The sequence below is a fragment of the Onychomys torridus genome, chromosome 8 (genome assembly GCF_903995425.1).
Source record: "Onychomys torridus chromosome 8, mOncTor1.1, whole genome shotgun sequence".
Taxonomy (NCBI): domain Eukaryota; kingdom Metazoa; phylum Chordata; class Mammalia; order Rodentia; family Cricetidae; genus Onychomys; species Onychomys torridus.
In genome coordinates, this window is record NC_050450.1 from 62,017,737 (window position 1) to 62,038,847 (window position 21,111).

Here is a 21,111-nt window from a genome sequence, read left to right on the forward strand (position 1 = left end):
ACTTTGCTTCTTGTTGTAGAACTTTCAGGTGTGACATTAAGTCACTCATGTGAGATTTCTCCAACTTCTTTATGTGAGCATTCAGTGCTATGAATTTCCCCTTACATCTTAACTCCCATAGTGTCCCATAAATTTGGGTATGTGGTGTATTCATTTTCATTGATCTCTAGGAAGTCTTTAATTTCTTTCTTTCTTATCTCCTTAACCCATTGGTGATTCAGTTGAGCATTATTCAGTTTTCATGAGATTGTAGGTTTTCTGTAGTTTTTGTTTTTGTTGAAATCTAACTTTAACCCATGGTGGTCTGATAGAACACAGGAGGTTATTCCAATTGTTTTGTATCTGTTGAGATTTGCTTAGTGGCCAAATATGTGGTCACCTTTAGAGAAGGTTCCATAGGGTGCTGAGAAGAAGGTATATTCTTTTTTGTTTGGATGGAATGTTCTGTAGGTATTGAATAAGTCCATTTCAGTCATAACATCAGTTTAGTCCATTATTTCTCTTTTAAGTTTCAATTTGGCAGAATTCTCCAGAGGTGAAAGTGGGGTATTGAAGTCTCCCACTATTAATGTGTGGGGCTTTATATGTGATTTAAGCTTTAGTAATGTTTCTTTTACATATGTGGGTGCCATTATGTTTTGGGGCATAAATGTTAATAATTGAAAGTTCATCTTGGTGGATCTTTCCAGCGATGAGTATGTAACGCCCTTCATAATCTCTATTGATTGATTGTAGTGGATAGCCATCCCAGCATTGGCCTGGAAGTTCCAACCCCCATTGAGGCTTCGGTAATTGTGACACTACAAGGCAGGGTGGAGGAGGAAGTGGAAGACCCAGGATCGAGAGGAGGTCTCTCTCTTGGTTCTGGGATGCTGGACGCAGGAGGTAGACTTAGCAGAGTTTTCCAGAGAACACCGCCACACTGTGCCATACCTTTGCCAGACCGTACAACCTATCCCTTCATTTGTAAGTTACCCCACAAAATAAACCCCCTTTTTAACTACGTGGAGTGGCCTTAATAATTTCACCAATAATTGATTTTAGTTTGAAGTCTATTTTGCTAGATATTAGGATGGCTACACCAGATTGCTTCTTTAGACCATTTGATTGGAAAGTCTTTTCCCAGGCTTTTATTCTTAGGAGTTGTCTATCTTTGAATTTGAGGTGTGTTTCTTCTATGCAGCAGAAAGATGGGTCCTGTTTTCCTATACATTCTGTAAGTCTGTGTCTTTTTATAGGTGAATTAAGTCCATTGATATTACGGGATATTAATGACCAGTGATTGTTCATTGCTGTTATTATTATTATTTTAGTTGGCAGTGTGTGTGTACTTTTCTTCTTTGGGATTTACTGCTTTGGTCTTATCTTTTGCCTGTGTTTTTGAGGGTGTATATGACTTCCTTAGGGTGAAATTTTTCTTGTAGTGCTTTCTGTAGGGCTGGGTTTGTGGATAAGTATTGTTTAAATCTGGCTTTGTCTTGGAAGGTCTTGTTCACTCCATCTATGATGATTGAAAGTTTTGCTGGGTATATTAGTCTAGGCTGGCATCCATGGTCTCTTAGTGTCTGCATTATATCTGTCCAGGTCCTTCTGGCTTTCAAAGTCTCCATTGAGAAATCAGGTGCTATTCTGATGTGTTTGCCTTTATAAATCACTTAGCCTTTTTCCTTTGCTGCCCTTAATATTCTTTCTTTATTCTGTACATTTAGTTGTTTAATTATTATGTGGTGAGGGGACTTTTTTTGGGGGGGTCTAGTCTTTTTGGTGTTCTATAGGGTTCTTGTATCTTCATAGGCATTTCCTTCTTTAAGTTGGGAAAGTTTTCTTCTATGATCTTGTTAAATATATTTTCTGTGCCTTTGAGTTGGTATTCTTCTCCTTCCTCTATCCCTATTATTGGTAAGTTTGGTCTTTTCATGGTGTCCCAAATTTCTTGGACATTTTGGGTCATGACTTTGTTGGCTTTAGTGTTTTCTTTGACTGATGAATCTATTTCTTCTACCGTATCTTCAACACCAGAGATCCTCTCTTCCATCTCTTGCATTCTGTTGGTTATACTTGCCTCTGAAGTTCCTGTTTGTTTACTCAGATTTTCTATTTCCAGCATTCCTTCTGTTAGTGTCTTCTTCATTTTTTTCTATTTCCCTCTTCAGGTCTTGGACTGTTTCTGTCATCTGTTGCATTGCTTTTTCATGATTTTCTTTCAGGGACTTATTGTTTTCTTCTACTTTAATTGTCCTTTCCTCTATTTTTTTATAACGTTCTTCCCAATTTTTTTTTTGTTCCTCCACTTTGTTTTTGATTCCTTCTATATAAGGCTCTAGCCTCTTCATGATGTTATGTTTAAGGTTGTTTTTTTTCTGCTTCTTCCATTCTGTGATGATCAAATCTAGCTTTTGGAGAAGGGCTAGTTTCTGGTGATGGTATATTGCTCTTTATTTTGTTGTATGTACTTCTGCCTTGACGTCTGCCCATCTCCTCATGGATTCATTCTTGGTCTTATCAGTGCACTTGGTCCAGACAGAGTTGACAGATTTAGGGAGCCTCTCTCTGGTCCAGATGGAAGCTCTGTGCTGGATAGGAGCTCTGGTCCAGATGGGAGTGCTGGCTGGATGGGAGCTTGGGGGCTGGACTCTGAGTGTCAGGAAGTCCCTGGGGTCTTCTTATCTTGTCCAGATGGGAGCTCCTTTTGTCCAGATGGGCGTTCTGTGGCAGGATGGAAGCTCTGGTCCTGATGGGAGTTCCGGGGTGGATGTGAGCTGGTATTTGGTCTTTGAGTCTCACGAAGTGGCTGGGATCTCCTTATCTTGTCTAGATGGGAGTTCCAGGGCAGATGGGAGCTGGGTGCTGGTCTCTGAGTCTCAGGAAGTGGCTGGGGTCTTGGGCAGATGGGTGTGAGGGCAGGGTGTGGGGATTGCAGAGTCTGAGTGCAGTTTTGAAAAAGGGGAACCTTCCTGCAGGGCCCACCAAATGGCCAGAAACTGTGGCCAAGTTGGGCAGGTCTTCCTGGGATAGCTGGTGCCCAGAGGTGGGACCTAGAGGTGAGGCCTCTCTGGCTATAACCCCAGGCACTCACTTGTGGTCCAGATGGGAGTTCTGGCGTAGGATGGAAGCTGGGGGCTTGTTTCTAAGTCTCAGGAAGTGGCAGGGGTTTCTGGCTGATGGGTGTGGGGGCAGGGCATGGAGATTTTAAGGTCTGCCAGGGGTCTCAGAGAAGGGGAGCATTCCCGGTGTTGTTGGGGGGGTGTTCCTGTCCTATGGCCAGAATCTGGGGCCAAGTTGGTTAGGGCTTCCCTAGAATGACTGGTGTCCAGGGCTGGGACCTAGGTGCGGGCCTCTCTGGGTGTGACCCCAGGCACTTACCTCTGGTCCAGATGGGAGTCCATGGTGGATGGGTGCTGGGAGCAGGTCTTTGAGTCTCAGGAAGTTGCAGGGATCTCCCGCTTTATGAAATCTTAATAAAAAGATGAAAGTCAATATTTGAATAAATACCTTGGTGATTTTCAGTCACACTAAATTTTAGAAGCACCATCTTAGGTGATTCTTATGTTAACTGTAGCCAGGGAAACTTGGGGTTTCATAGGTCAGGAGACATGGAGCTGTTGTCACTTCCACACAGCATCTACATGGGAACTTTCTCATTTATGATTCCTAATCACTCTGGTGACTAGCTGCTCTCCTCAGGGACAAGGGGAGCAAACTTCTGCCAGACTGAGTGAGTTTTCAGTGGATATTTCCCCTTAAACAGCAGCAGCTAACTTGCAAGTGTAAAAGTTATTACTGCAGCTGAATTAAACATTTGAGGAGGGAGACCCCAGCATTTGGTCTTCTGAACCTTTTTTTTTTTTAAGATAAGATTTCGTTGTGTAGCTTTGGAGCCTTCCCAGAACTTACTCTGTAGCCGAGGCTCGCCTAAAACTCACAGAGATCCACCTACCCCTGTCTCCAGAGTGCTGGGATTAAAGATGTTCACCACTACCACCCAGCTTTCCTGCAGCTCTCACTGTTCCATTTGTCAGATTATTAAGGCACAGTGGAATTTATTGAAGTCAGAATATTCTAGAGATTGAAAGCAATGATACTACACCATATATTAGTTACATAAGGGCGTAAAGGGAAAAAGAGAGAGAGAGAAAGAGAGAGAAAGAGAGAGAGAGAGAGAGAGAGAGAGAGAGAGAGAGAGAGAGAGAGAGGTTTGTTTTAATAAACCATTTCCCTGGACTCCAGACACTGGCCAATACAGAATCTGTAAGTTAGGGAAGTGAGCTCATGTCCAAAGCAGTCCTAGAACTACAGGCCTGAAATTAAAGGCACTCAGCAGCAGAGTCTTCTCTTTCTTGGGAGATTGCAGATTCTTCTGTTAATACCTTCCATTAACTGTATGAAGCCAACTACATAACATCAGGTAATTTGATTCACACAAAATATACTGAGGTAAATATTAACCAGGTGGCACAATTGGTACAAAACAAAATGTAGGGCCAAGCTGAGTTGGTTCCTAAAGTTAATGAGCACTGTGGGCATGCATATTGAAGGAGGTCACACAAGGGTAGAAATATTCCCACACCTACTAAAATTGCCACCATGTTTCTGTTTAGTATACTGATATCACATGGAATCAAGTATATAGATGTTTAGAGTATTATTTGATTTGGTAAATTCAGTAAATCTCATACATAAAACTCCACTATAGTGCCCATGTTTGCAAAGTCACATACTTGTACGTTTATAACAGGAAGTCAAAATTAGGGGTAAAGGGCTAATGCTAGCAAATTCATGTCAAGGAAGAATTAACAGCTGTTGTTGTTTGAGTTTGATAGAGCATTGGTGTCTTTAAAAGTGCACGAGTACACTTCTAGTACAAAAGGAAACTGATGATATTAAAGGCATATTGGGTTCATGCAGTCAGACTGCAGGGTGTCCATACTTCAAGACAAAGGCATACATGCCTTTTCTGAATATAGTTTACAATCTGGGGGGTGTCAGTGGTAAATATCTGATCAAGGTATCAAAAGCTGTAGGATGAGCGCAGGACACTGGGAAAATTGCAACCGGTCTCACTTACTCTAGACTCAGGAGATTTATCTTAGAAAGCAACTCTTATGTATCTGAAAGACAAAGGGTAATTCTGGTGAGTGGGAGCAATGGAAAGGTACTGCTAGGCAGATGAACTCCATACCAGAAAGCCAGATCATTGAAAGATAGCCCTTAAAATCCAGCATAGCTGCAGAAGGGAATGTAAGTCACTATGTGGACAAATTCATTGGTGGAGGTAGGGAAGACTGGGCATTGCAATGTCAAGTGTGCCTCTGATAGAAATTTAGCTTTTATCTAAAGAGCAGTGAAAATCAACCAAGGATTCATTCAACAAGAATAGATAACTGGATTTTCTCTTACTTGAAGAGAAAGAGCAAAGGAAAGCTGAGATGAGTCCTGTAGTTCAGAGTCAGAGAAGTAAATTGAGAGGTCAGTACTCCAAATGAGATGATACCCTTGTCTAGGTATTAATATTTAAGACAAAGATGAATTAAAGAAATAATGAAGTTTAGGATCTATAGGACTCACTAGATAGGATATAGGTAGTGAGAGAAATACATGAATGCAATAAAATTCTAAGATGTATGCTTTGTTCATCTGTCTTAGTTGGGGTTTCTATTGATGTGAGGAGACACCATGAGCATGACAACTCTTATAAAGGAAAACATTTAATCGGGGTGGCTTACATTTTTAGATATTTACTTCATTATCACCATGGTGCAACATGGTGGTGTGTAAGCAGACACAGTGCTGAAGCAAGAACTTAGAATCCTACATCTTGACCTAGAGGCAACAGAAAGTGGTCTTACATCAGCATAGCTTGGGTGTAAGAGACCTCATAGCCTTCCTCCACAATGACATTTCCACCAATGAGGCCACACCTCCCAATAATGCCACTCCATGTGAACATATGGAGAAAAATTCCATTCAAACTACCACATTCTACTCTTGGTTCCCATTGTCTTGTAGCAATACTGTAATGTAAATGTGCATTCAGTTCAACTTCAAAAGTACACATAGTCTTGAAGAGTCTCAAACTTGTTTAAAAGTCAAAGTCCAAAGTCTCTTCTGACATTCATGCAATCTCTTAAGTACAATCTACTGTAAAATCAAATTAAAAAAAAACAGGTAGATCACATACTTCCAACATGTAATGACACAGGACATACACTACTCTTTCAAAACATAAAAAATGGGAGTATAGTGAGAAAATACTGGACCAAAGCAAGACTGAAAACCGGCTGGGCAAAATCCAAACTCTCTAATGCTAGTCTTAAAAGTCACATTTTCTTGCTTCCAACATTTTACTCTTGCTCTTTCTCTCACCTGTAATTTCCTCTCCTCTTTAGCCCCTTCCCCAATGTTGTCCCCATTTATCTTTCATAGATATTATATGCCACTTGCTAATGAAAATTTCCACACCAGATTGAGATCTGTTAGCATGATCTCACAACATCCCATGTTCTCCTCACATGCCTCAATGCCCCTGGTCACTGATTCATGTAGGCTTTCCACCAGATTGTGCACTAAATGCAGGAGAGTGCATGTCCTCGTTCATCTTGCAGCATGACCAGCCCATGCCATGATGCTTGTGTGTGAAAATTGTTCATAAATGTTTTTATTTTTGATTGTGTTTCAATCTGAAACAGACTCCTTAAACTTTAAAGGCTACAGCCCACCCTACCCCCCACTAAATTAGAGCCATATGCATACTAAATCTTGTGGTGGCACATTTCTTTAGCTCCAATATTCTAGAGGCAGACATTTGTGAGTTTGAGGCTAGTCTTGTCTACATAGATTCCCAGGCCAGTCAGGGTAACACAGTGAGACCCTGTATCAAAACATACTTTCCATATTAATAACCACTAGACTTGATCATTTAGCCCTAATTTTGATATTTGCCAAAGTGACTAATGCTATTTTGCATTTATAAAAATATTGTAATACAGGAATAGATCTAATGTGCTGCTCTGCTCAGTAATGGTGATGACTCAATATAAAATTCTTATGTTTCATTCTACAAGAATTTATGTTGTGACTAACTTAAGTGTAAGTAGGATTAGGCTCTGGCACTGATTTTTGTGAAATACAAATCCTAATGTTGCTAAGAATGTAGTTTTCAATGTCATTAGCATTTAGGAAAGCAGTCTTGAAGTAAACAAATACTGCAATTGCATGAGCCTCCCACAGTCAAAGATAAGAGAATGAATGTAGTCTCCTGAGTAAGAACTCTGCCTCCAGACTGCCTTGTGTTCAGTTATGCAACCTCTACTCAGCCTCGGGTTTTATGTTCTGACTGGCCTCAAAGACAAACATTTATCAGTTCTCAGCATCATGTGATACCTAGCTTAAAACAACTAATCTGGACCAAAACACACACACACACACACACACACACACACACACACACACACACACACACACACACACATACACACACACACACACACACACACACACACACACACACACACACACACACACAAGCACAAACACACACACACACACACACACACACACACACACACACACACGTTTTCTTATCAACAACACCAACAAACACCATATGTTTTTGAAGCCAACCAAAAAAGCAGAGAAAGAACATTAGTGAATGTTTCCAGCCTTTCCTAAAGAAGTATACTGAGCCCACTGTTGAGGTCTTCACCCTGCAGACAGAACTTAGTGAAGCTTAGTTCACTGATTGTACATATGAACACTGCATGATGACACCATAGAGAATAAATATGTGGAGAAGATCATGTTTTATTGCATAAGATTTCATGCCATGATTAACTCATGTATGGATAGACTAGGCTCTGATACTGATTTTGTTGAAATACTAATCCTAATGGTGTTATAAATGTGGTTTTCAATATCATTAGCCTTTAGAATAGCAGACTTGAAGTAAAGTAAAAATAGCTTATCAAAATTATACTTCCCTTGAAATTGAGAGGGATCCATGCAGTATAGGGACCTATGTAGAGGTCACAAACCAGAGACTTCACCTGTGGGTTGTGTCCCCAGTGATCCAGGGAGCTTCCCACCTTCTTTAGCCATTAAATCAGTAATTCTCAACCAGGATAGCTCATAGGAATCTCCTAGGAGACAGTGTGGTTCACATTAAATACAAGTCACCCAGAATTCTGTAAATATGTGGATTGTGGTTCTGTAGCTCAGATTCTACTTTATCAATAAAACATCAGGTGATGATACCAGATGCTGGAGCAGGCAGCACTTACATTATCCCTAAAAATACACACATTGGTGATTCCCATGAGGTAAATTGAAACAACTTTGATGGGAGGCCTGCTTATGGTTATTTAATGCTCCACAGCAAACTTAAAAATATGTGTTTATCATCACAGGAATGTTATGTTGACAGAGTATGATCTTAGAGAATAATTTAATTATAAAGTTCTTAATAAGAGGAACCACATGGTGTACAAAATGTTACAAATGACAACCATTAATTCAAATATATCCAAGGTGTGGCAAAGCCCCCGAAGATGAGAGATTACAAAGAAGGAACATTATTATCTCTGAAAACTCTTACAGAACATCAGACCCTGAAAGATATTGAAACTCTTGTGTTGGAAGGACAGTGAAACATCAGCCCATTCGCCCACCTGCCAACTCATCCAGAATATCTGAAGGTGAGGCACAGTCTCTCATAAGATATCATGCTTCCCCTTATTCACTGTGCTAACAGAAATAACAGTCTCTAGTCAACACCTAGACCTGAATCACCCTTTTACTTATGTGTCCTTTTAGTTACCTCTGGGCTTAAGAAGTTCTGAGTCGCAAAGGAGTCCAGATAATGAACAAATCATTAGTGTAATTATCCAGGACCTTTCTAGGACCAATTATTTCAGAGTCCTGTAGTTGTGACAGATTGCAGTTATTGATCATGTGTTAACTACACCCAGGGGAATGTAAAGAAGAGAGATTCTCACATAGATGCTTATTCCCAACTTGGTCAGGGAAGAGCTGCCTAAGAATATTTCCAGAGTCTGTATTTTGAAGAATAATTAGGGAATATGAATATGAAAATGTACAGAAGCAGCCATTAGTTGCCATTACAGAAACATCACCATGAAAAACATGTGCTTTGGAAAGGTTCCCAAGTGACATTCTCTGAGTAAAACACAAGTCTGTATAAACAGCACTCAAGATATATAAACATGATATGAACAAGGACCAGAATTTATGACTCAACTTTCTGTACCTGTCAAAATATGTTAAGGACAGGAATAAGAACAATGTTTGATGAACTCCTTAAGATCATGTTAATCTGTCTTCAGACCAAGATATAAGAAGAAGCCCAGATTCCCACTTCTAATCAGCTGTTTTTGGCTCTTCATCTCTCTAAGAAAAACCTTAATTGTATCCGCCACCATTTACCACAACACTTTCTGTATCTGTATCAGTGCATTGCTGTGGATATCACTCTGTATAAATAAAGTGTTGATTGGCTAATAGCCAGGCAGGAAGGATAGGGTAGGCGGGACAAGGAAGAGGAGAAGGCTGGGAACAGGAAGGCTGGGAGGAGACACTGCCAGCCGCTGCCATGAGAAGCAACATGTAAAGACACCGGTAAGCCACAAGCCACGTGGGCAAAGTGTAGATTAATAGAAATGGGTTACTTTAAGATAAGAGAAGTAGATAACAAAAAGTCTGCCATGGCCATACAGTTTATAAGTAATATAAGTCTCTTTGTGCTTACTTGGTTGGGTATGATCGACTATGGGACTGGCGGGTGAGAGAGATTTGTCCTGACTCTGGGCTAGGTAGAAAAACTCTAACTACAGTGCATCCTAGTGCCATGTTCTACATCCCTGCCATTGCGCCTGAAACTGCCACTGACAGTTAAAAGCCTTGCCTTTTTTATTTGCCCGTATGTTTAACAATCATCAGCTGAGTGAGTTTCTGTGCATAGCAATCGAAAGTACATTATCATCTTAGGGAACATGGGCCTTCATTAGGTTTGCCTGAATTGGGTTGCTATAGATTACACTAACATTTCTTTTGGGACATTGAATGATTAAAGATGTTAAAAACACTTCCCAAGGATTTTAGACAGAATGATGTTTTTGTTTGTTGGTTGGTTGGTTTTGTTTTGCACAAGAATCGTGTTTCCCTTTGGTTATCAGCACCAACTACACCGGGCAGAGAAATATCACTATTCTCTGATAATGGTTTATATAATAACCCAAAGTGGCTGGGTGGTAGGTTCAACTTTGTGTTCAGTGATACCAGTGCTCAATCTCCTGACATAAAAAAAACATATATTGAAATATACTATTCACCTTTATAAAGTGTGTAATTATTTGTATATTCAAAGCTGTGCAAATATCCCACAATCATTTTTAAAACTATGTATTACTCCTGAGTTTATTCAAACTTTGCATTAATTACATGTCTTGTTGCTGTGACAAAATACACAACAAAAGCAACTTAAGGAGAATAGGACAATTTTGGCTACAATTCCAGGAAATACAACTCACTACAGCAGCAGGAGCAGGAGGCAGCTGGTCACATTGAGTTCAGAGTCAGGAAGAAGAGTATTGAATGCCTGGGCTCAATTATGTCTTCTCTTTTTCACTTAGTGTGAAACTCCAGACCACGGAATGTCAGTGCCCACATCATGTGTAAGTTTTCTTACCTCATCTAACCTAGCTAAATGATCCCTCACAGACAGGCTCAGAGATTTGTTTTCATTGTGACTCTAAATCCCATAAATTGATAGTTAAGATTAACCAATACTTATCTACCTTACACTTTCCCTATTTTGTCTATTCTGACTCAGCCAAAGGCAATTCCAATCTATCTTGTATCTTTTTGGATTTTCTTGACCTTGACATTTTTGCACACACACAATCATACAGAGTATTATATCTGTTTCGTTTCAGCTAATGTGGTTGTCTGAATGAAAATGACCCCCATAGACTCAGAGGAAGTAGCATGATGTGGCCTTGTTGGAATAGGTATGGCCTCATTGGAGGAACTGTGTAGTTGACGGTGGTCTTTGAGATTTTAGAAGCTCAAGCCAGAACCAGTGTCTCTGTCTCTTTCTGCTATCTGCTGATCCAGATGTAGAACTCCTTGTTACTTCTCCAGCACCATGTCTGTCTGTATGCTGCCATTCTTTTTACCATGATGAAAATAGACTAAATCTCTGAACCTGTAAGCCATCCCCAGTTAAATGCTTTTTTAAAAATAGAAGTTTCTGTGGTTGTTTAATTGGGGCTAGCTTACTGTTTCAGAAGTTTAGTCTATTATAATCATGGCTGGACATGGTAGCATGCAGGCAGACATGGTGCTGGAGAAGGAGCTGAGAGTTCTACATCTTGACCCACAGGCAGCAGAAGGAGAACTGTGTACTGGACATAGCTTGAACATATACAAGACCTCAAAGCCTGCCCCAAATAATGTCACACTTCCTCCAACAAAACTGAGGCATACGTACTCCAACAAGGCCATACCTCCTAATAGTGCCACTCCCTATGGGCCTAGTATTCAAACACATGAGTCTTTAGGGGCCATTCCTTTTCAAACCACTACAATGTCAAAGGAAATAATGGTTACAGGAATTTAAGGAATAAGATGATGCCAAAATTTGTGAACAAAGAACAAAAAATGCCAGGCAGCATAGGAAGTTGAGGTATTCTGATATTGAGTTGAATTACACATAGTATTTAAAAAGGATAGAGAGTCAAAGCAGTAATCTGGACAAATGGTACAATCCTGGAATAACTTAATTATCATAAGCAACAAATATTGTAGTATATCTATTATTCCTTTTTCTCACTGACTCTTTTATTTCATTTTTCTTTATTAAGAAATATTCTACTTACTCTACACATCACCCACAGGTCCCCTCTACTCTCTTCTCCCACCCCCAACCCTTCCTTCCCAGCTACCCCAAATCCCCACATTCTTCAAATCAAGGTCTTCCATAGGGAGTCAACAGAGCCAGGTACACTGAGCTTAGGCAGGTCCTAGCCCCTCCCCACTGCACCATGGCTGTGCAAGGCATCATACTGCAGGCACCAGGCTCACTCTATTATAATTTTTTCCAGGATCACCTGGTGAAGACAATGAGAAAGGTGATTCTATTCCCCAAGACTAACTCCCCATGTGAAGCTACTTGGCTTAACTTCATAATGTTGTGGATAATTAGTATGACCTATGAACATGGAGGGCTTCCATGGTGGGGAAATTCTACAGAATATTCCAGTGTTCATATTAATTGGTTTTTGGGATGAAATTGTGTTAAATTTCCAAGTTTTACCATAATAGTTTTAGTTGACATTTCTTTTTGCAAAAGATTCTTTCTGAGGCCTCCTTTATATCTCTATTCCTCAGGCTGTAGATGAAGGGGTTCAGCATAGGAGTCACCACTGTGTACATCAAAGACATGACAGTCTCCTTCACAGTTGAGTTATTAGCAGAAGGACACAAATAGAGACCAATGACTGTCCCATAGAACAGTGATACTACAGACAGGTGGGAACCACAGGTAGAAATGGCTTTACGGAAACCTTGTGATGAAGGGACTTTGAGAATGGAGGACACAATTCGTACATAGGATATGATAATGAGTGCAAATGGAAAAACAAGGAAGATGATGACCGCAATAAATATCACCACCTCATTAACATGGGTGTCAGAGCAGGACAGCTTTAGCAGAGTGGACATGTCACAGAAAAAGTGGGGGATCACATTGTCCTTACAGAATGACAATCTGGCCATTAGCAGGGTTTGCAGCATGGCATGGAATGTGGTCAGCACCCAGGACAGCACCACCAGACTCACACAGAGCTTAGGACTCATGATGCTGGTGTAATGAAGGGGGAAGCAGATGGCCACATAGCGGTCATAGGCCATGGCCACAAGGAGAAAATTCCCAAGGTCTCCAAACAACAGAAAGAAGTATATTTGTGCCAGGCAGCCTGTATAGGGGATGGATGGGTCCTGGTTCTGCATGTTGTGTAGCAATTTGGGCATTGTGACAGAGGAGAAACAGAGGTCAGAGAAGGACAAGTTGCTGAGAAACAAGTATATGGGTGTGTGGAGATGAGAGTCCAGTAGAATGAGGATGATGATGATGAGGTTCCCCAGGACAGTGGTGAGGTACATGGCCAGAAACAGGGGATAGAACAGGTGCTGGTGCTCCAGGGTGATGGGCAGTCCCATGAGGAGGAACTGGGAGATGACAGTTTGGTTCCTGTCAATCATGCTGTCTCAGGTACCTTTAAGAGAAATCATGACAAGAGCTTTCAAATGAAATATGATCATGTCTTCTTGCTAACCATCTGTTATGTGTTAGCTAATGTGAATTTCCCAACCATCACAATAATTGCATATACATTCCCATGTTTGTTATCTTTATAATGCGGAAGATTGAATATTTAGTTCTTTCTAGCATACTTTAGTATTCATACTTCCTAAATATTTTATGAATTGATTGTGAGACACACGGCTCACTGCTTTTTGTATAATCTGCCTGATTTGTCATCATTATTTTATGAATATTAAGCAATCATAGTTGGTTCCTTTTCTATTAGTATCTGCCATGGCCATGGTCCTCAAAGATTTTTTCTTTGAGCTAGATCCTCTTGTAAGGCTATGTACTTTGGATTACCAATGAAATTGTTCTCCTTTTATCTATAGATTCTTTTTAAATTTAAATATATTTAATTATTAAAATTTTTTTCATTTTACATATCAACCCCAGTTCTCCCTCCCTCCCCTACTCCCACCTCCTCAACTCCTTCCCAATCTATCCCCATACACTCCTCAGAGTGTGTAAGGCCTCCCATGGTAGTTAACAAAGTCTGGTATACCAAGTTGAAGGAGAGCCTAACCCCTTCCCATTGTATCAATTACTTATAAATTCTGTATTGCATTGCTAATTAATTATCTTCTCTGGGGTATACCACAGGAATCTTTAGTTCAACAGATTCCAAATACGTTGAGGCACATGCAAGGGGAACAACAAACAGCTTTGGAACTCAAAGCACATGGCTGTTGGTCATCAAAAATCATGCTCATTGAGCCTCAGAGAGGCAGAGCCCCAAGGACAATATGTCTTGAGGACTGCATGCTATTATCGAGCAAAGCTCTGCTTATTGCCCTCATGATCACCATGTCCCTCATAATCTGTGGGTTGTAGATAATTCTCAGGGGGTTCAATCCTCTCACTGGGCAGTATTACTTGTACTTACAATAATAGTGACTGACTTTTTCCAAGCATTGCTGCTGGAGCAGATTAGTGATTCAACCACTACTCTTAGAAAGAATTTAGACATGTAGAGGTGTTAGTAAGTTTAGGTTAAGATGGTTTTGTTAATAGCTTTGAGGTCGAAAATCTTGGAAAACAGTTTAAAGTTTAGAAAGGCACACTTTTAATAGTTTAGTGAGGGACTTGTTGAGGTCATGGAACAGGACAATTGTACACTGGCTATTGCTGGCTAACTTACTTTCCTTGCTAGAATGGGTTGGTGATCAAAGATAATGATTAATTTCTTGTACCCATTTCTGCCCTCATTCTGCAGATACTATTTAATAAAAAAACCCAAAAAACTGTTGATGAGTGGTTATGCACACTGAGGATTTAAAATAGAGACGACTGGCTGTTTTTCATATAAAAGTGTAAAATTATGATTATTTTGAGATTTTTTAAAAAATGATATTATCCTTTGAGATAAATAATAAAATTATAGATCCATTCTTTGTAGCCAAAAAATGTAGCCAGACAGTAAAAGAACTGGCTTAGAAAAAAACACCTTGCTTGCTTACATTTTCTTAATCTATAACAAGTTGCTTGGACATGAACATATGTGAGTTCATGGGTATAATTTGTTTTTCACCTGCAATACATAAAATGTTTAATCATGTAAGGGAAATAAGAAAGATCGTGTTTTTTACTTGTATTTGTTATATTGCTTGGAAGAATTTGTTGGGGTATATAAAGTGTAAAAGAAAACAAAGAATTTAGAAGGAAATCAACAGGAAAAAGGAGGAATGGAAACAACTGTGCAGAAGAATAGAACAGAAAAAGAATAGTGTAGAACAAGCAACAAAAAGAAGAATAAAATGAAGGAGGTTATCCCTCAGAGAAGAAGTCTGTGTGTTTTTCTTGCTGTCTCTGCATCTTGTTCTCAGTCTCTCTGATATGCAGAAGGCTGTACTATCTGCACAAAAGCATCTTAATGATGTCACTCAGCTCTCTCTGGACCTCCCACTCTCCTGCTTTTATGTCTCAGTAAAGAGAATTCCGAATTGTATCACAGCCTGAATTTTAGTGGATTCATTTATTTTTTTTTTTACCTTCAATGTAGGATGTCAGATAGGTTCCCTTCCATGTTCATCTGCTGCTCCTATTACCAGAAGACCATATTCCCAGAGCCCTGTGACATCTGTCTCCTGGAACCTCAAAGCAGATGTTTCCTTTGTGTGAATAACCATGCTTTCAAACCTTCCTTCAATATGTTTCATCCATACAGTAGCATCCTGAGATGGTAATCTGTTGTTGTGTTTTTCTGATTATTGCTTCATGGGGATTATCATTGTTCTTTAGAAAAAGACATAATCTTTATTATATACATAGTCTCAAATTTTATCCTGTTCTGCAGTAATGCCTTTGTTGGGAGTTGTAGTATCTTGTCTCTAGTTTTCAAAACTTGCTATTCCTTATTACTACCATTCTTTGTAATCTGTGATTCTTCACTTGGCATATTCTTCATGCATGTTAGGTGATAGTTACTTAATCAAACCTTGAACACGTGATGAGACTGGGAGTGTCCTGGTATCATGTTCCCAAACAGCCCATACTCTCCCCAGGGCATCAGGTTCCTCCAATCAATGGGTTATAGCTGATTTCGCACCAGGTTGCCAACTCCATGCAGAAACGGCTCTTATCTGCCTTGCAGCAGGGCCAATACCTGACATGAAGCTTGGTTGAAACTAGTATTTCCTGAATATATGTTGGCTGTGCTTCAGCCTGAGACTCATTCATTTAATGTTAAAGATATAAAATTTTCATTTCAATTAAACTATCCTTTCAAATATCTTTTCAGGATACCAACATACTATATAACAATTTAGCATGGAAATGTGACGTTCTGTGATGAATTTCAGGCAGAAAATTTAGTGTTTCAAAAATATGTGCGTAGATCAGGTGTACAATTTTTTTCTCTAAAAATTGGTGAGTAAAAGTAAATTTTGTATTCTTCTGTTCTGAGAGTGTCATGGAAGTTGGTGTAGAAAAATGAACATTATGATATTACTATAAATATTTAAAATACAAAAAGTAGGCTGTACTTATTTCCAAATCTCTGGGTTTTTCCTCCCTCATGTATCCAATTATATCTGCCTCATAGACACACCAACTTTGGTCCTGATACTAGGTTTTGAGAAATGTCAGTTTTGAGGTTTCTCTGAAGTTTCATTTCAACCTTGTTAATATTTTCATCAGCATATTTGAATAAAAATGGTTACTATTCATAATGTAATGAGACTCATACAATAAACTGAAGGATATCAGAAGAAAGTGTACTCTCCTGAAGAATTTTGCCTCCATACTGCTTTGGCCTTACACCTTCTGTCTCCAATATTTCAAAGAACTCCACTCTGCTGACTGTCCCTGCAGATATTGAATTTATACAGTTAGGAATAATCTCCTGATCGTCATTTATTTTTGTGAAGCATTTTTATGATATTTCTGACCACTGTGTTTTTTTTCCAAGCTGTTTGTACATTAGTGATCAAGTAACTACAGTTTCAGTTTCTCATTTATCCTTTTAGCCTTTTCCTCAACTGTTTTGATATACAAAGTATTTTCTTTTCTTTTTTTTTTGAGCTGGGGATCATACCCAGGGCCTCGTGCTTGCTAGGCAAGTGCTCTACCACTGAGCCAAATCACCAACTCCCAAAGTATTTTCTTTTTAAAATTTTTATATAATGAACATTGCACTCCTTTAAATCATACCACAGTTCATAAAATTCTATTTTCTCCCCAATACTGCATGCTCCAGATGCTTTATATTCAGTTCCCTGATACAGCTTACTTTTATTTGTTTTTTTATAAACCACAAAAGTTTTATTTTAAAGCAACTCAGGAGAATTACACACCAAAACTCTAATAAAATCCTCATTTTCCCCAAATGAAACTGAAAAATATAAAAGTGTAATAGCCTATTATTTTTATGACATTGCACAAAAACATTCTCAGATAGAGCTGCCGTGGCAATATCCAGCAAGATGAACATATGGGTATTATCTGATGGCTTTGCGTTTCCATTTCTAAGTCTACAGCCAAAATATATGAACTGACAATATAGTGATGTGTATAAATGGCATTGAAAACAAAACTGTTAAGCAAATCAGTGAATCTTCACAGCAATATTGCAGTGAGACCTATTCTGTGTACTATTAGGATAATCTTTGGGATTTATTAAGAGAAAAACTATAAACAAAGAAATATAGTGTACAATTTATAATGCTATTTAAGATACTGTAGTGATTTGAATGAAAATGACTCCTCTTGGCTCGTGTACTTAAATGTTTGTTACCAGAAAGTGGAACTCTTTCAAAGAATTAGAAGGATTATGAGGTGTGCCCTTGCTAGAGGAAGTATATCACTGGGGATGAGCTTTGATGTTTCACAATTTCATTTTGTCTCTGCTTCTACTGAATATAGATCAGGATGAACAACTCCCAGCTCCTTCTTCAGCATCATGACTGCTATGCATGCTGTCATGCTCCCTGCTAAGAAGATAATGGACTAGCCCTCTAAAACTACAAGCGATCCCCCAACTAAATGCTTTCTCTTTATGAGTGTTGCATTGGCCAAAACTAAAAATAAATACAAAAGAATAATATCCTGATATATTTCTTCTGGACAACCTTCTCTCATAATACTCAACTTGTCTCAATTCTGGCAAAAAAAGCCGAGGAGGTTTCCTAAGAGATGAGGGAGCTCAGTGGTACATGTCTTGCCTTGCATATGTCTAAGGTACTGTATTTGATGTCTAGCACCACACAATCAAAGAAAGAAAAACAACCCCAAACAAGCAAACAAAAATGAAAGTAAAGAAGAGGATAGATAGATAGATAGATAGATAGATAGATAGATAGATGATAGATAGATAGATAGATAGATGAGAAAGAGAGAGAGACAGAGTGAGACAGAGAGAGACAGAGAGACAGAGACAGATGAGACAGAGCAGAGGCTTTATGAGTCAAAATCAAAGGCTGGGATCTTCTTCCTGTCAGTGATATTTATGGAAATCATTGTTTGCATATTAGGGTTGTTACAAAGGAAGAGACATTTAGGAACAATCATACTGGTTCTGAAATTCTGCTTTTTCTGTGAATGATTGGGACCTGTGTCTTGTGTAGGAGCATATGGAGAAATTAGAAACCAGAGACCTTACCTGAAGTTGTTGCCAGTGATGACCTAATGACTGTATCTTCTTCAGCTGTCAAAGATACAATTTTAGATCTTAACAGCATATGAAAGGTTTAATGGAAGTGTTTCTAGCAATAAATATGCAAGGAACTCTTCAAATAATAGTGTAGACATGGGAGGAATCACCTCAGAGAGCCTGAAACAAGTACATGCTTCTTTTTATATTTACAATAATGTATAAAACAAATTAATTATCACATTTATTTCCCATATCAACTTCCATCACACTACCTGAACAGAAGCCTGAGGAAATTATTTTTAGTCACCAATATTACAGAAAACTGTACGTTTGAACCATTCACACATTTTTCATAAATCCTAAGTTTCCTGTCTGAAACTAATCACAGACCCTGACTATGTATGTCTGTGAAGTTCAGATTCTACATGATAAATGAGCACACAGGTGAAGTCAATAGTACCGCCAGTGGGTTGTGTTTAGGAACAATTGCATCCATTACTATTGATCATGTAGATTTTTGAGCTCTGTCAGATAAATTTCATTACTTGTTCATTGTTTATTAAAGCTCTATAGGTGAAGGTGTATTAAAGACTTAAGAACCACAGAGGGTTTGTTAAAACTTGCAGGCTGGGCATAGCAGTTCATACCTATTCACAGCATGTGAGAGGCTGAGTTCAAAGCACGCTTAGACAAGAAAGTGAGTCCCTTTCTCAAAAACTCAAACAAACAGTTGTGCTGCAAGGGTACGACCTTTGAGTACTGTACGTAAGGTGTCATTGTAAAGAGACTATAAATGGTGTCCATGAAACAAAGTTCTTCAACAACAGCAAACTCTTCAGGGGAAGAGATAACAAAAAATTTTAGCATACTTGAAAACTGGTGCTGCATAACGTCACACAACCGATATCTTCAGGCAAAGAACTGTAAGAAAGAGCTTAGCCTTACCTAGAGTACACAAGATGATGCCCAAGTTCTGATAAAACATACTGCTCTTTATCCACTGTTGACACAGGTTATAACAAGTCCCATACTCATCCCCTAAGTCCACACCTCTGCTTCTCTCATATCTCCTTTTAGTCATCCCTGAGCCTGAGAGGCTCTGCATCCCAGAGGAGTCCAGTAACTCATTAAAGACCATAATTACCAAGGATCTCTGTAGGACCTGTTTTCCCAAAGTCCTTCAGTGGTGACTGACTTATTATCACTGCCAATCACACAGGGATTGTGGACTTGGAGAGAAACTCATAAATGGATGCTTATTTGTTTACTTGTTCATGTAATGCCTATTCTTTGTGGAGTGTGGAGGGGAGCCTGAGGAAGAGAGTTTGAAAAATCCCCAGAAGTAATCAGAGACTACACTGATTGATAGAAAATCCATTAGAGGTCATAACTTAATAAAGAGGCCACAGTGGCTTTTGAAGATACAGTTTGGGAACATTCCCAGGTAGCGAGAAGACTGTTAGTATAACTTGGCCTCCTGAAAAGCAGGCTTATGTGAGAAATAGTCATGTTGCTAGGATGGCTCAGACTTCTGTGACCAGCTTCCTTTATCTGCCAGTGTGCTAAAGACAGAAACAAGACAAAATCTAAAGTGGCCCAGACCATGTTTAATTCATATTCTAATTAAGATATAAAAGAAAAACCTAGATTCCCACACCATTTGGCTACTCACTTTTCATCCTCACTTCTTCACTTGGTGATATTGCATCGCCATCCTCCAACCATTCTCTGTAGGCTTCACTTCATGTCCTAATGCCAAGGCTTATTCCCTGTCAGCAGCCCTGAAGCTGTAGATAACTTGTAGTTTCTTACTTCTGGATCAGCTCCATGTACATGGCAATGATCAGCTAGGCAAGGTTCTGTACATTGCAGACGTTCATCGAGGAATTATGAATTCTTTCTCACTGGTCTTGTATTTATTGTTTGTGAGAGGTGATATAATGTCTATTTTTGGACATGCAAAACTAATTTTGTAGACAGAAGCCCCCACAGAACTTAAATTATCCCCCAAATAATCTACATTTCAAGACTTTAACAGGTATTAGATCTTGCAAATACTTCTCACAAAGTAGAAGAATGAAAAAAAAAATCAAGACACAAAACCCAAGAGCTTTCCTGCATACCAATAATAAATTTATGGAGCAGAAAATCAGGAAACAAAATCTCATTTATAACAGCTTCAAAAATACCTAGGTGGGGAAAGAGCTCAAAAATGAATAATTTAAAACCATGGAGAAAGAAAGCTGAGGGAACCAAAATCTAATTGGACTTAAGTTTGCTCAGTAGGAAGAAATTCATTCCTGGTACTCTAAAACTTAACCATCTACCTGTGGCTGGTGAGGTCGTGGGTCTAGAGGAGACATATGACTCTTCTTTCCTAAAGTAGTGTAATTTCTAACTGCATCCCCATACATGCTCTTATATCCACAGGTAAGTGTAGTTTGGGACCCTCACCAAGGGATCTTGAAAGAAAGTAGCAGACTGAGACTACTAGAGAGATCTATAACTGGTCAAAATGCAGAGAACAAGTGACTATGGCGTCCCACACCCGATAGACACGTCTGCAACCCAACTGCCACCCCTCAGGTTCAGGGACCGTGGTGGAAGATTAGAGGACCAAGATATCTGCCACAAAATAGTG

General features: G+C 39.2%; 1 protein-coding gene across 1 annotated transcript; it reads right to left on the bottom strand.

Annotated features, from left to right (window-relative positions):
* Positions 1 to 12,324: 12,324 nt before the first annotated feature.
* Positions 12,325 to 13,275, bottom strand: LOC118588700 (olfactory receptor 1-like). The gene has a single exon (XM_036195253.1). The coding sequence runs from the start codon at positions 13,273 to 13,275 to the stop codon at positions 12,325 to 12,327; it is 951 nt and encodes a 316-aa protein (XP_036051146.1).
* Positions 13,276 to 21,111: the final 7,836 nt, after the last annotated feature.